The 15918-nt window shown below is 46.1% G+C and overlaps 1 protein-coding gene across 1 annotated transcript; it reads right to left on the bottom strand.

Moving 5' to 3' along the window:
- Positions 1-718: 718 nt before the first annotated feature.
- On the bottom strand, positions 719-14715 carry LOC125429610 (1-acyl-sn-glycerol-3-phosphate acyltransferase alpha-like). Its single transcript, XM_048490878.1, has 6 exons — positions 14483-14715; positions 12554-12687; positions 8151-8326; positions 6736-6831; positions 4330-4402; positions 719-951 (listed from the first exon to the last, which is right to left on the bottom strand). The coding sequence occupies exons 1-6, from the start codon at positions 14665-14667 to the stop codon at positions 809-811; spliced, it is 807 nt and encodes a 268-aa protein (XP_048346835.1). The 5' UTR covers positions 14668-14715; the 3' UTR covers positions 719-808.
- Between the last annotated feature and the right edge of the window lie 1203 nt (positions 14716-15918).

Genomic DNA, 15918 nt, shown 5'->3' with positions numbered 1-15918 from the left:
GCTGTTCGTCGGGCATGCTTCCAAACAAAAACTTTGCTATGACTTTCGGAGGATGCCTTATATTTCGCACTTCAGCAAAACCTCTACTATGTCTTATATTCAGGGGATGTCTTATATTCAGGGAAACAGGGTATTACTGTGTTTCCCCGAAAATAAGACAGTGTCTTATATTAATTTTTGCTCCCAAAGATGCGCGATGTCTTATTTTCAGGGGATGTCTTATTTTTCTATGTTCTGTTCGTCGGGCATGCTTCCAAACAAAAACTTTGCTACGTCTTACTTTTGGGGGATGCCTTATATTTCGCACTTCATCAAAACCTCTACTACGTCCTATTTTCAGGGGATGCCTTATATTAGGAGAAACGGGGTATGTGTTAGCTTACCGCTGTCGTTTTTTTTCAAACAACATTAAGATGGGGAAAAGGAACACAAGAACCTGCCTTACATTGAATTAGACTTCTGGTCAATCAAAGTCAGTACCGGCTACTCAGACGGGCAAAGGCTCCCCAGGGACCCGGGTGGAGATCTTTCACGTCATTTAGTATTTGATCTTTGTATCTAAAGGTGCTGAGGATTGAACTTGGGACCTTCTGGATGACAAGTAGAGGCTCTTTCATTGAGCCACAGCCCTTCCTTGTCTTGATTATCTTCTCTTGGCATCTTCTTTTGCTGTCCTGAGATCATACCCCGTGGTGTTTTTGAATCACTGGTTTCTGAGCAAACATTGATAGTGTTTATTGTAAAACATGATTTTGCGGGTCAAGGGGGGTTCTAAGTGTCTTGGCGACAAGTGTCCTTTTTTGGTGATTCATGCTTGTTTCCCTGTGCCTTCTGATATCTCATGGAAGGAGGACAGCATGGCTTCTCGCACACGGTCTGTGAGTTCTGGGACATCAGCTGAAGCAAGCCCTTCTGTCTTCACTGGTGGGAGGATCTGGATTGTCACTTGCCCTGGAGAAGAAGAATCCAGAAACAAAGGAGCGACTAGAATAGAACCAGACCTGAAAGCTATTGAATGTACCCAATAGCTAATAGATATGAAATACAGCTGAAACCAAAATGCCATTTATTTGCAAGAAATATATGCAAACTCTACCCATCAACTCCACCTTAAGGACACAGATCTCATCACACCTGATAGCCTGAAGACTGCTAGCTTTCTAAAATCCTTTAAATTAGCATTATATTGATATATGCAAATATATTTCTTGGAACACTTACCTCAGGGCTTCTCACTGCACAGTGGGCTTGTAGTGGGTCTCCTTGCATTTGTTTACACATGAGGAGGCATCCCACAGTCTGCAGCACAATTTTCTGCTGAACTCTGCCAGTTCTCAGTTCCTGGTTCTCTTAACTCTACCCATCAACTCCACCTTAAGGGCACAGATCTCATCACACCTGGTAGCCCGAAGACTGCTAGCTTTCTAAAATCCTTTAAATTACCATCATATTGATATTACTGTTATTTCATATATAATATAATAATAAAATAATATTCCGCCCCAAATGAAAAAGGCAAAGCACTTCCCTGGACCACAGGCTGCTGAAGAAGGGGACCATGTGCTAGAGCTGTCCCCTTCCCTTCACCTCCACCCATACGCCACCACCACCACCACCCCTCTCTCTGTCACAGGCAAAGCAACAAGGGGGCCAGGGGGTGCACATTGCACGGCGCACACGCCTGGGGTGGGGGGCTGCAAAAATTCAGGGTTTGTGTTTTTTGTATTTTTTGTGTTTTTTCAGTTTTTGGCCTGCAGGGGGCGCAGTTTTTATGCTAGCAGCACCAACATTTCAGGGTATCTTTAGGAGACTCTCCTGAGGATACCACCCAGTTTAGTTCAGGGGGTCCAAAGTTATGAACTCCCAAAGGGGGTGCCCCCATCTTCCATTGTTTCCCCATTCCCCACTGTTTCTAATGGGAGCTAATAGGAGATGGGGCTACACTTTTGAGGGTCCATAACTTTAGACCCCCTGAACCAAACTTTACCAAACCTGGGTGGTATCATCAGGAGAGGCTCCTAAAGATACCCTGAAGTTTTGGTGCTGCTAGCCTAAAAACTGCGCCCCCTGCAGGCCACAAACTGAAAAAACACTGAAAAATACAAAAAACACAAACTAAACGGGGTGTGTGTGTGCGCAAAACTCAGATTTTGCACCAGGCTCCATTTTCCCTAGCTACGCCTCTGATTTCTGTGCTTTTGCTGTCACAGGAGAATATTGGCTTGTTTAAAATAAAGTTTAAATAGCCCTCCCAGTCATCAGGAAGGGCAGAAGTAGAGCAGGAGAGGTAGAGTGAAGACAAAAAGATGTCATGCTTGTACTGTTCCTTGCAAAAGCCAACTGTCTGTTGTTATTATATCGATATATCAATATGAGTGTTTGGAGAAGGAAGGAGCTGGCAACATGGAGTGGGGAGAGAGGAGGAAGGTGTGGATGGCAGTGCGAGGGGGTGGGAAGGGTGGAGCTAGATAGGCTAGCCATGGATGGAAGGAGGATGTCCGAGGCAAGGCCGTGCTCACTAGCAAATGTGCCCGCTCTGGCAGTGAAGCAAACTGAAAGTTGCTCTACGTGATCTTGCTTGCCACAGAGAGAATGGAAAGTGAAAGCAGGGCTCAAGAAATCTTGCCACAACAGATATTCGCCCCTCACTAATCCTCCCAGTGATCTGATACTTGAGTTTTCAACAGCCACTTTGAAAATGTGTCCAGTCATTTAAAAGAGAAAAAGTTTCAAAATCTGACAGTACCATAATATACAACACTAATGTGTTAAGTATATTTAGCTTGCTATATGATTTCTGTTTTCCACTGTGCACCAGGGCAGGTGTCCTTATCACCCCAACACTATTTACATTACTGGTTGTAGCTATAGAAGAAATTATGTGTAGGAGTACACAAGCCCCTTTTCTTTTGTTTTTATTGAAACGAGTCATATTCATAGAGGATAGATCAATCAACAGCCATTAGCCATGAAGACTAAATAGGGCCTCCATGTATAGAGGGAATGTATCTCTGAATGGAAATTGCTGAGTGCAACTGTAACCCCCATGCTCAGAATGGGTTGACCCAGAAAGGGGTGGAGACTCAAAGCAGGCTGCAGAGCTCATGTAGTTTGGAGGAGACAAGGCCACCAGACTCGGACCTTGATTTGTACAAGCCCTTAACACCTTGGCCGTTTCCACACGAATGCGGAAGCAGCCGGGTTGGCGTACTCGATGCCGACCCGACGACGCTGGGACCGTCCACACAGATGGTCCCAGAAAGAACCGGGGAGACGGCGCCGCTGGGCGCTGTCGCCCGGTCACCTTACCTGCTCTCCGGCCCTCCGGCGCGTCGCCGGGGCCTGGGGACACGCCTCTCCTGCCCTGCGCGCCTGCTTCCAGGTCGCAGAGCAGGGGGGCGTGTCCCCAGGCCCCAGACTTCACGCGCCGGAGGGAGCGAGCTGGCTGAAGCGGGAGTGCTGGGAAGGCCGCTGCGCGTTCACGCGGCAGTGGCTTCCAGCTGGCCCCCCCCTCCCAAACAAGAGCACTTCCGAGAGCTCTCGCGAAAATGCGGCGTGTGGGGACAGGTGGAAGTGCGATCTTGGCGTGGCTGCGTGGCAGCGGCCGCCCTGTCGCGAGGAATGGCTGGCCTGCAAGGTGGCGGCAGTTTTTGCCGTCCCCAAGCCGCCATATTCCGCCCGTGCGGAAACGGCCCTTGTTAAGGGTTTTTGTGGTTGTAATGGGTGAGAGTTCTCCTGGAAACCTTCATCATGTTGAATCCTGTTCATCAAGCCCTTGGAGTCTTCAGGAGCCAACCCACTTGCAAAGAAGAATTGGACTTGGCAATATCAGTAGACTATAAATATAAGGACTTGAAAATGCAACTTAACAGGACTGTAATGTGTTAAATGTTAAAAGTGTTATTTGTTAAGAAAGTAAACCATTTCGTTTTAAATTTAGTTTCTTTGCAACTCCTTCCAAGTACTGCCCCACATAACTCACAGATAGAGGTTACACAACAACAGAGAACAGTGTCCCTGCTTGTTGACCAACTGGATGAACTGGACGCTGAATTAAATAAACCAGTGGTTCAATCCAACAAGAGCTAGATTCATGCTTGCATGCTTCCTCCTTAGCTTTCTGTTGCTTCTGAGACTAAAAAAAAATTCTGATTCAGGGGGTAAAGTAAAAAACCAGAGAGACTGGTGGAGAAACAGGGTTGCTTAGCACATGCTAAACTCCTGCATTTAACTTAGGCTTGTGATGCATGGCACTGGGAATCCTGTATTTCACAATCCAAGTCAGCACCTCACAAATTTATTTCCATTCCACTCCTTTCTCACACTTACCTGGTATGAATTTTTTGATCTTCTTGTTGAAGAAAGGTCGGTATGAAGACATCACCACAGGAATGACTGGAACCTGCCGTGCAAAGTCATACAATCATAACTCTTTGAAAAATTTATATTGATCATTGAGTGGCATCATTCTGATTGCTGGTGTTATGGGGTATTTTTTGTCTGTTTTTTCCCTCTCGCTCATTCTGTATGGTTTCAGGTGGTTTCTTTGTTCTCTTTTTAGATTATTTGCATGTAGAGTTTTTAAGCCAGTTTATACAATTTCAAAACAGTGTATCACAAATATAAAACAACGGAATGCATGTAAGGTATGGAAATATCAATTAAAGTAATAGCAATAATATATTAGATTAAAACAGTAACAGGAGTCAGGGAGATCTCAGTTTTAGAAAGCAAATATAAACAGGAAAGTTTCCCCTCCTGTTCAGAATGACTGAAGTGGAAAGAGCCAATGGTTTCATGTGGAAGGGCATTTCAGAGGTCTGCAGCAATCACAGAAAATACTGCTATATATGGAAATTACAGGAATTACAGGAATAGATCCTCTGAAGATGCCAGCCACAGATGCAGGCGAAACGTTGGGAGAGAATGCTGCTAGAACACAGCCATACAGCCCGGAAACCACACAGCACCCAAGTGATTCTGGCCGTGAAAGCCTTCAACAATACAATTACAGGAATGTTCATGTTAGACTCTTCTTGAGATAAATAGGACCTAGACTATTTGGTGCTTATCGGGCTAATGACAGAAATCTGAACTTGCTCCAGAAACACATAGGAAGCCTGTGCAATTGCTTTTATATTCATGCAGCATCCTACTAACTGTAGACATAAATCTGGCTGTGGCATTTTGCATCAGCTCAACTTCAAGGGTAGCCCCACACAGTGGACTACCCTAAATAGTAGTCTAATTTAGGGTAGTCCTCTGTGTAGGGCTGCACTCAAAGTGATGCAAAATGCAAAATTAGACAGAAATAAATAGAACCAAGACAGCTAGGACAATCTCCGAATTAAACTCCAGCCTAAGCCCTGATTGAAATGGTTGCCTCAGAGTAGTAGATTTGAATTTAGACAGTGGACCGTATCCTGCTTTAGGCTGGAAGCCTTCATCCTATCCGAGTGGCTCTTCTGCCAACAGAGGAGCACCTTAAATTGAAGAATAGTTCTTTATGCTGGAGGAAGGCTTCAAATGTTACCAATGGAGTGAGGATACCATCCATAATTATTGAAATTAGCTCAATATATTTTTTTCCTATAAGAGGAGTCCAGTGGTCACCTCCTTTAAGATTGCTTAAATCCTTATACATAATCCGCTAAGAGTTGGAATTTTGCGACAACGAATCCCCAGCCATTGGGCACTGTGCACCAATCAGCTGGAAGTGTGACTCTTGCATTCCAATCCCTTCCTCTGCCCTGTCCCAACCCTCGAACAAAATACCAGCCACCGATGCACCAGCGGCTTGGCCACCAAGTGCCCACCAGCCCCCTCCCCATTCCCCATTCCCCCTTGCCCTCTCCCAACCCCCCAACAACCCACCCAATGCCAGGGATTGGAATGCAAGAGTCACACTTCCAGCTGATTGGTGCGCAGTGCCCAATGGCTGGGGATTCGTTGTCGCAAAATTCCAACTCTTAGCGGATTATGTATAAGAATTTAAGCAATCTTAAAGGATTTGACACCTATGATGCTGGCAGGGGATTATGGGAACTGTAGTCCATAACATCTGGGGGGGCGCGAATTTGACACCTGTGCCATAGATCGACTTCTCCTCCATAAATCTGTCCAAGCCCTTTTTAAAGCTATCCAGGTGAGTGGCCATCACCACCTCCTGTGGCAGCATATTCCAAACACCAATCACATGTTGCGTGAAGAAGTGTTTCCTTTTAGTAGTCCTAATTCTTCCCCCCAGCATTTTCAATGGAGGCCCCCTGGTTCTAGTATTGTGAGAAAGAGAGAAAAATTTCTCTCTGCCAACATTTTCTATCCCATGCATAATTTTATAGACTTCAATCATATCCCCCCTCAGACGTCTCCTCTCCAAACTAAAGAGTCCCAAACGCTGCAGCCTCTCCTCATAAGGAAGGTGCTCCAATCCCTCAATCATCCTCGGTGCCCTTCTCTGCACTTTTTCTATCTCTTCAATATCCTTTTTGAGATGTGGCGACCAGAACTGAACACAGTACTCCAAGTGCGGTCGCACCACTGCTTTATATAAGGGCATGACAATCTTTGCAGTTTTATTCTCAACTCCTTTCCTAATTATCCCCAGCATAGAGTTTGCCTTTTTCACAGCTGCCATGCATTGAGTTGACATTCCCATGGAACTATCAGCTAAGACGTTTGCCATGACTTGATGGCAATTTGCACAGACACAACGGAAGAGGTGGATGATCTCACCTGGGCTTTCACAGCCAAATGGAAGGCCTCCTGTTTGAAGGGCAGCATGGTGGAGTAGTAGTTTTTGGTACCTTCGGGAAACACCCAGACCCGCAGCTGGAGGAGAGGAGAAAGAAAATACAGAAGTTACAAATAGGAACAGGAGATAAAAACATTGCAATTTGTATTGTATCGTGTGTTTTGATAGCTGTTGGTCCTTGTAGGGCTACATTCATCAGGCTGACAGCCGGGGAACCTGCTCTTGCAACCCACAATTATACTTAGCTAGGAAGAATTTTAGGAAAATGTAGCACAGTTGTTGAGGGATGGGAAGCCAAGATGCTTGAGCTTGTCTTCTAGCTTCTCCTTCCATCTCTGATAACAATACAATATTTTATCACAGTTTTCCTCCGTGCTACTGCCGAGGAGGAATGAATGCAAGGAGAAGACCCAGTGGCGGGGCTACCAGGGGATGGGGGTGGTGCCATGCACCGGGTACACGGCTTTGGGTTACGTGGGGGGCAGAAAATTCCCCCCTCCCCTTTCCCCCCTCGTCGGCCGCTCAGCTCACCCCCCCACAACGCCCCGCCACACACTTACTTTAACAAACGGAGCAGGCTGGAGAAGAGGCCTGCCTGTGTTCCCTTCCAGGCTGCAAATGGCCAGGTGGGAACTACATTTCCCAGGAGACCCTGGGAAAAAGCCAAAGTGTGCACCGGGCGCACTCTGGCCCAGCTATGCCTCTGAGAAGACCTAATGCCTCAAGCTCCAGCTTATGATTGGGGGTGGGACAGAGCATCTGCTTGGCAGGTAGAAGGTCCAAGATTCAATATCTGACATCACCAGTTTAAAAAAAAGGAGGAGGAGGAGGAGGAGGAGGAGGAGGAGGAGAAGGAGAAGGAGGAGGAGGAGGAGGAGGAGGAGGAGGAGGAGGAGGAGGAGGAGGAGGAGGAGGAGGAGGAGAAGAAGAAGAAGAAGAAGAAGAAGAAGAAGAAGAAGAAGAAGAAGAAGAAGAAGAAGAGAGGAGGGAGTAGTAGTAGTAGTTTAGATTTATATCTCCCCCCCCCCCTTTCTCTCCTGTGAGGAGACTCAAAGGGACTTACAATAGCCTACCCTCCCACTCCCCAAACAAACACCCTGTCAGGTGGGTGGGACTGAGAGAGCTCCGAAGAGCTGTGACTCACCCAAGGTCACCCAGCTGGTGTGTGCTGGAGTACACAGGCTAATTTAGTTCCCCAGATAAGCCTCCACAGCTCAAACCCAGTTCTCCAGATTAGAGTGCACCTTTTCTTAATCACTACGCCACTGCTGGAAGAGACCTCAAGGGCCATCAAGTCCAACTGGTACCAGGGCCAAGCACCTCTGAGTGCAGGGAGATAGAGACTTGAGATTTGGCCGCTGGTAATTGCACCCCTGCCCTGTGGCTCCTCACTCACATTGTCCCGGACCATGGTCTCTGCTACCGCTGCCATGGCGCTGGTGGTGTCTGCTGTCTTCTTGTCATCAATGAAAATGAAGCCACTCAGCCAGCAAACCACTGCCACCGTCAGCATGTAGAAGATCTCTTTTGTGACAATGAGGATAGATCGCGCTGGCAGGATCTGAATCATTCCTAGGTTAGAAATAAGGGAGAAATTCAGAAAGGGTGGTCGGTTGTAACCAGTTTTCCACTTTCCTTAGGATAGCACCAAATAGGGAGGCCTGCCTCCAGTTTGGACCTAGGGATCCCACAAAATTACAACTCATCTCCAGGCTACAGAGATCGGTTCCCCTGGAGGAAATGGCAGCTTTGGATGGTGGAGTCTATGCATCGTATACCAGTACGGTCCCTGACCTCTCCAGGCTCCATCCCCAAACCTCCGAGTTTTCCCACCCTGGATCTGGCAACTCTATGCCCTCCACCCCCTGCGAGTGGTTGGGAAGACCTAGCAACCCTAGCATCAAACCAGATGAGATACTGACTGACTGGAGCTCCCAGAGTTGTTTAACGCAGTGATCTTGCATGGGGGGATCCAGTTCTGATCATGCTATTTTCCTGACCTGAAACAGTATTGGTGAGCTATTATTTGCTCCACTGGGGAAAACTTGTGGCTTCTCATATATCCATACCCTGAGGGGCAGACTGTGGTGTATTGTATTAGTTAGATTTGAGACAGGGGAACAATCCAGTGGTGGGATCCAAAAATTTTAGTAACAGGCTCCCATGGTGGTGGGATTCAAACAATGGTGTAGCGCCAATGGGGCTGGGCGGGGCACGACCGGGGCGTGGCCAGGCATTCTGGGGGCGGGGCATTGCTGGGCAGGGCTGTGGCAAGGAAACGAATGCACGCAGGCACAGGCTGCCACGCATGCCGGTGCACCTCCTGCTAGACTGCATCAAGTTCTGCACGCTACTGCTGAGAGGAGGGGCGTAACTAAGACAAAAATCACGTGGCAAAATCACCAATTAGTAACCCCCTCTCGGCACACACAAATAATTAGTAACCTACTCTTGGGAACCTGTGAGAACCTGCTGGATCCCACCTCTGGAACAATCCCTAGGTTCCAATCCCCACTCAGAGATGATGCTAAATAACTGGATGATCTTGGGCTACTCTCTGCCCCTCTATGGCAACTACCTTACAAGGTAATTGTATATGGAAAATGGAAATATATGCCACCCCAAATTCCATGGGCAAAAGATTAGATACAAACGTGTTGGACTTCCACAGAAATGGCGTTTTGAACCGATTGAGCCATCAGTTGCTCTCTGTCACACATTACCGAAGGGGACAATTACTGGTCAATTGCTGGCACTAGGGCAGTGATGGTGAACCTTTTTGAGACCGAGTGCCCAAATTGCAACCCAAAATCCACTTATTTATCGCAAAGTGCCAACATGGCAATTTAACCTGAATACTGAGTTTTCAGTTTAGAAAAAACTGTTGGCTCCGAGGTGCGCGTTACTCGGGAGTAAGCTTGATGAAGCAACTGTGCAACGCTTTGAATGGGTGAATCACTACCCTAGGAGGGTTTACTCAGAAGCAAGCCCCATTGCCAGCAACCGAGCTTACTCCTAGGTAAAGGATTTCACTTTAGTTCTTCCCATGAAAATCAGTAGAGTTTAACAGCGCTTAACAGGGTTACCTACACTGCTTCCCCAAAACTAGGTCTTAGGTTTAATGCTAATAATCTCCCTGAAATAATTACGCTATTATCACACTGGGGGCCTGGCGGGGGAAGGGGGAGGGTTGTGGGGGAGGAGGGAAGTAAAACTTTCACTTTCCGAAACCCAATAAACCTCCCACCACAAAATAGAAGTAAAAAGGCAGTCAAGGAAGGCAATCCTAAGCAAGAATGCTGTGCAAGGCGTGGGATAACTTCAGGAAAGCTAATTTGGTGGAGCAGCCATCTGATCTGCAGTTTTTCCTTCGCATGTCATCACAGCACTTGACTTCCCACAAAAATGCAACAGGAACAGAAAAATAGAAGCAGTTCTAGCAAAGAACTTGGTGTGCTTTTTTAAAAATCCTAAATGCATCTCAGTTTCTCCACCCTAGGCTTGATCCGCCCAGGCAATCGGCAAAAAACTTGGGTCTGATTGGTGTTTGGAAAGGCACACATTTTGTTTGTTCAACCCCTCGAGCAGCAGCCAGCCTGCTCCAGCCTCCAGCAGGTCCTGTGTGTACCTGCCACTCTGCCCTGCGCTGCTCCAGCACCTCCGCCCCACCCCTCTGCTTCCACCCCACCCTCTCGAGCAGGGGTCAGCCTGCTCTAGCCTCCAGCAAGTCCTGCACGCACCACTCTGCGCTTCTCTAGTATCTCTGCCTCCCCTGCCTCTGCTCCCACCTGGAGCACAGGCACCAGGCCCACCAGCCGAGACCTCCCTGCTTGCCACAGTGTGAGCACGTCATGCCCAGTGGTCCAGGCAAGCCTAGATGAGTGTGTGGGGGAGTGTGATTTTCCAGGCCCCCCATGACGAACTCTGTGTGTGCATACAGAGTAGGCTCTGAGTGCCACCTCTGGCCCGCGTGCCATAGGTTCTCCACCACTGCACTAGGGCAAACGGTAGCCTAGCCCTAGCCTCTCCAGGGACCCTGCAGGCCTTCAATTCGGCAGGTGAAGTAGATTGGGCCCTCATTTTGACCCACTAGTTCTGATTCAATCCATGTTCAGTAACCTGCATGTTGGCCATTTGGCTTTTAGAAACAGTCTCTCTGTTGGTTTTTTTCCTTCTCTCTTTTCTGCCTTTCTGCAGTTTTAACTTTCACTTTCTTTGGGTGCATTCTTTTATTTTATTTTGAGGCTTTTTATTTTTTTCCCCTCTTTTTTCATGGGATCTGCCATATGATTTTTTAAAAATACGCGGAAGAAATTATAAAACCTCTATTTAAGATAAGGAAGGGTGAGAAGTTTTTCAACCAGACTGGATTGCATGAAGTGCAAAGCAAGTCTCCTAGCTCATTAAATGGATTGCAAGACTGCTTTACTTAAAAGGTTTTACAACCAACAGGCAATAAATGGGCAATAACCAAGTCAATTACATCTATTCTTCTGACAAGGTCCGTGTGAACTTTCTGCTACCCTGTTTCCCCGAATATAAGACATCCCCTAAAAATAAGACATAGTAGAGGTTTTGCTGAAGTGCGAAATATAAGGCATCCCCCGAAAGTAAGACGTAGCAACGTTTTTGTTTGGAAGCATGCCCGGCGAACAGATCTCAGAAAAATAAGACATCCCCTGAAAATAAGACATAGCGCATCTTGGGGAGCAAAAATTAATATAAGACACTGTCGGGGAAACACGGTAGCATTTGCCAGCTTTAAGGGGTATGCTGGCAAAAGCTGGAATTTACTGTGAGTGGAGCTGAATTAAAAGTTAGTTGTGACTATTTAGCTTCATGCCATTTTAATATCATTTTAACAAGATTAATTCTTTTTGAGCCAGAGTCCCGAGGGAACCAGAATCAGCGTTTATCTCAGTGTTTATTTTCTAACACAACCAACAGGCTCCAACTTCTTTGGAAATTGCACTAGGGCAGTAGTCTGGCCCCAGCCTTGCTTATTTTAACACACTGTTGTCATCTTGTGCCACCTTGTGAACTTCATGCTGGGATTGCAGGTGGCAAATGAGATTTTTAAACTCCACTGGAAGATCAACGACCTTGAATTGCTGAATAAATAGTTTGTGCCATCTGAGATTAAAAAAAATAACCTTTGGGGTTTTTTTAAATCTTTTAAATCTTTTTGACAGTTTTCATATAAGTAAGGAAGGTGGAGAAGCCAACAACCCCCATGCTCAGAATGGGTTGACCCAGTAAGGGGTGGAGACTCAAAGCAGCAAGAGGCTGCAGACCTCATGTAGTTTGGAGGAGACAAGGCTACCAGACTCGGACCTTGGTTGTATAAGCCCTTAACACCTTGTTAAGGTAACTGCAATATTGTTGGGAACTACTAGGAAGGTGGTAGTTTATTTTTGCTATGTTGTAAATATTGGAGTTTATTGTTTCAGGGTTTCTTTTTGTGGTTGTAATGGGTGAGAGTTCTCCTGGAAACCTTCATCATGTTGAATCCTGTTCATCAAGCCCTTGGAGTCTTCAGGAGCCAACCCACTTGCAAAGAAGAATTGGACTTGGCAGTATCAGTAGACTGTAAATATAAGGATTTGAAAATGCAACCTGAACAGGACCTTGAAGTGTGATGTTAAATGTTGATGTTTGATGTTATATGTTAAGAAAGTAAACCATTTTGTTTTTAAAAATTGTTGTTGCAAACTCATTCCAAGTTCTGCCCCACAGTACGCACAAGCTGAGGTTACACTAGCTCAAAAGATCAATGCTTGATTTTGCCACCCAACATACCAAGGTAGTCCACATTGCTTTGATGATTGGCAACCATGACGTATGGGCCTTCCAGGTTTAAGTTTGTAGCACCCTGTACGCTGATCTGAATGCCAAGGATGTATTTCAAAGGCAACATTACGAAGCGAAGGACTCTAAAGCAGAGGAACAAGAATGGAGAAGTTTTACGTCAGCCGAGAATGCGAGGAATAAGAATGATATAAGCAAGATGGTACTCCAATACTATTCATTTGTGCAAAATCGCTTATTTACACAATTTGACAGCAGTCACAGAGTCCTGGGGATCTTACCGTTTATTTTACTTTTCAAATTCATCTTTCTAGCATATTGGGTCATTTCACACGAGCTTCAATTGCTTTAAAATATGTCAGTTCAACAATTATTGCTTCACATATATTACCCCTCCACCCCTTAAAGTAATTGCTATGGTTTCCTGCATATTTTCCAAATTCAATTCATTATGCTGTTGTTGGTTTTTTTTTTCCTTTGAAGTACAGCCTGGGGCTCATGTACTTGAAGGACTCTTTGGCCCCCTAAAAACCAGATCCTCCTATCTGTCTCTTCTGAAGGAAAGCAAAACCCAGGCTTCTTCTGAGGTGGTCTATTATGTGGAGCAGAGATTGTTGGAAATATACTTTTTTAAAAAAACCTTTGCAACAGCAAATTATTCAGGAGAGATTTGGGAGTATGGATAATGGTTCTGTTACCTGATTTTATTCTCTTGTACTATTCTACTTAATTTTGTAATCTTGTATGATCATTTTATTCTTATGAATTTGTTTGGATTTAGTTATTATTGTCCCCTGCTTTGGGTCCTATTTTTTTTTTAAATAAAGAGAGGCTGACAGTATTTGATGGAACAAATATTTTTCAGCTGACGGTGGTTTCCCTTAAAATTGTTATTTCTTCCCTTGAGCAAGATTTCCATTTTTGAAAGAAGGCCTTTTTGCCTTTTATGGTTTCCTCAATTCTGCTTTTTTTTTTTTAAACTAGCCTGCTGGATCAGACCAGAGTCCATCTAGTCCAGCATTCTGCTACTCGCAGTGGCCCACCAGGGGCCTTTGGGAGCTCACATGCAGGATGTGAAAGCAATGGCCTTCTGCTGCTGCTGCTGCTCCTGAGCACCTGGTCTGCTGAGGCACATTTGCAATCTGAGATCAAGGAGGATCAAGATTGGTACAGCCATAGATCGACTTCTCTCCTCCATAAAATCTGTCCAAGCCAGCTTTAAAGCTATCCAAGGTGAAGGTGGGCCATCCCACCACCTCCTGTGGCAGCATATTCCAAAACACCAATCACATGTTGCGTGAGAAAGAAGTGTTTCCTTTTTATTGAGTCCTAATTCTTCCCCAGCATTTTCAATAGATGATGCCCCTACTGATTCTAGTATCGTAAGAAAGAGAGACAACGTGCTCTGCCAACATTTTCTACCCCCTGCATGAATTTTATATGGACTTCAATCCATATCCCCCCCCCTCAGGCGTCTCCCTCTCCAAACTAGGAGTCCCAAACACTGCAGCAGCCTCTCCTCATAGGAAGGTGCTCCAATCCCCCCTCAATCATCCCTCAAGTTGCCCTTCCTCTGCACTTTTTTTTTTCTATCTCTTCAATATCCTTTTTGAGATGTGGCGACCAGAACTGAACACAGTACTCCAAGTGCGGTCGCACGATGGCTTTATATAAGGGCATGACAGTCCTTGCAGTTTTATTATCAACTCCTTTCCTAATTATCCCCAGCATAGAGTTTGCCTTTTTCAAGCTGCCATGCATTGAGCTGACATTCCCATGGAACTATCAACTAAGACGCCGAAATCCCTTGTTAACCATTCTAGAGTTTGCTGCACTCAGTAGAGTTTCCAGCAGGGCTTAATGCGTGCAAGTTGACATTTCCTGGCATGGAGGTCAATAAATGCGTGACGGTTTGCTTACCTCATATTTGCCACGTTTCTTCCACGGAGAGCCACAACAGGAAGCGCAAGAAGAGACATGCCCAACATCCAGCCAATTAAAAAACAAACCCGAAAGTAGTATCGAAAGGTGTTGCTGTAAAGAAAGAGCAGCAGACTCCCGACAAAGAAGAGGGCAAAGTTGGTGAGGGCTAGCGACAGGGCCATGGTGACTCGGAGAAAAAAAGGCCCCACAGAGCTTGTCTGGCCACAGCGCGCCTCTGCAAAGTTTAACTGTGCCAAGACTGCAGCAATCCAAGCAACCTACACAGTGTGGGGCAACACAAAAACAACATGTTCACACAAGTACAACCAGGCAGGGGAGGGTGCTCATTTTAACTTTCATGTTCACGTTGCTGGGGCAGGGTGTGGGCGGCAAGGATTTCCATAGAGGCGTGACATGTAACTTCTGGGAAAGACAGCAGAATGGAAACACACGGGGAGAGCCGAATGAATCCCTCAGCCCAGCAGAGACCCCAGAACGTGGCTGCTTACTTTGACTCGAAAAGAAAAGGATTTTAAGAAAAGGATTTTAGGAGCAGCAGTGGCGTAATGGTTAAGAGCAGGTGCATTCTAATCTGGAGGAACCGGGTTTGATTCCCCGCTCTGCCGCCTGAGCTGTGGAGGCTTATCTGGGGAATTCAGATTAGCCTGTGCACTCCCACACACGCTGGCTGGGTGACCTTGGGCTAGTCACAGCTTCTCGGAGCTCTCTCAGCCCCACCCACCTCACAGGGTGTTTGTTGTGAGGGGGGAAGGGCAAGGAGATTGTCAGCCCCTTTGAGTCTCCTGCAGGAGAGAAAGGGGGGATATAAATCCAAACTCCTCCTCCTCCTCCTCCTCCTCTTCTTCTTCTTCTTCTTCTTCGTGGGTGCTGCTTGGCCTATTACACCCATGCGTTTAACAGTCAGTTGCTCTTCTGAAATCTGATAAACTCCTCACAGGAGGTAAACAATAACAAACAGTATGACTAGTCATCGCATTGTTACCCTGTCCTTCTTCCAAAGAGCTCAAGGTAGCTGATCTGGTTCTTCCTTATTCCATTTTTTCCCCTTCTGTTGAAGGCTGGATTGAGAGAAAGGAACTGGCCCAAGGTCATCCAGTGAGTTTTGTGGCTGATGGAGGATTTAAACTCCAGTCTCCTCAATCTTGGGCCCCTTCCGCACACGCAAAATAATGCGTTTTCAAACCACTTTCACAACTGTTTGCAAGTGGATTTTGCTATTCCGCACAGCTTCAAAGAGCACTGAAAGCAGTTTGAAAGTGCATTATTCTGCATGTGCGGAATGAACCTGTTTCCACTCTTAACCATTACCCCTACATGCAGTGGTGGGATTCAGCAGGTTCCCACATTGGCAGAACCAATTGTTAAATTGGTGCTTGTAAACAACCAGTTGTTAAATTGTTTGAATCCCACCA

Source organism: Sphaerodactylus townsendi, linkage group LG03 (assembly GCF_021028975.2).
Source record: "Sphaerodactylus townsendi isolate TG3544 linkage group LG03, MPM_Stown_v2.3, whole genome shotgun sequence".
Taxonomy (NCBI): domain Eukaryota; kingdom Metazoa; phylum Chordata; class Lepidosauria; order Squamata; family Sphaerodactylidae; genus Sphaerodactylus; species Sphaerodactylus townsendi.
This window is presented reverse-complemented; position numbering and strand designations above follow the sequence as displayed.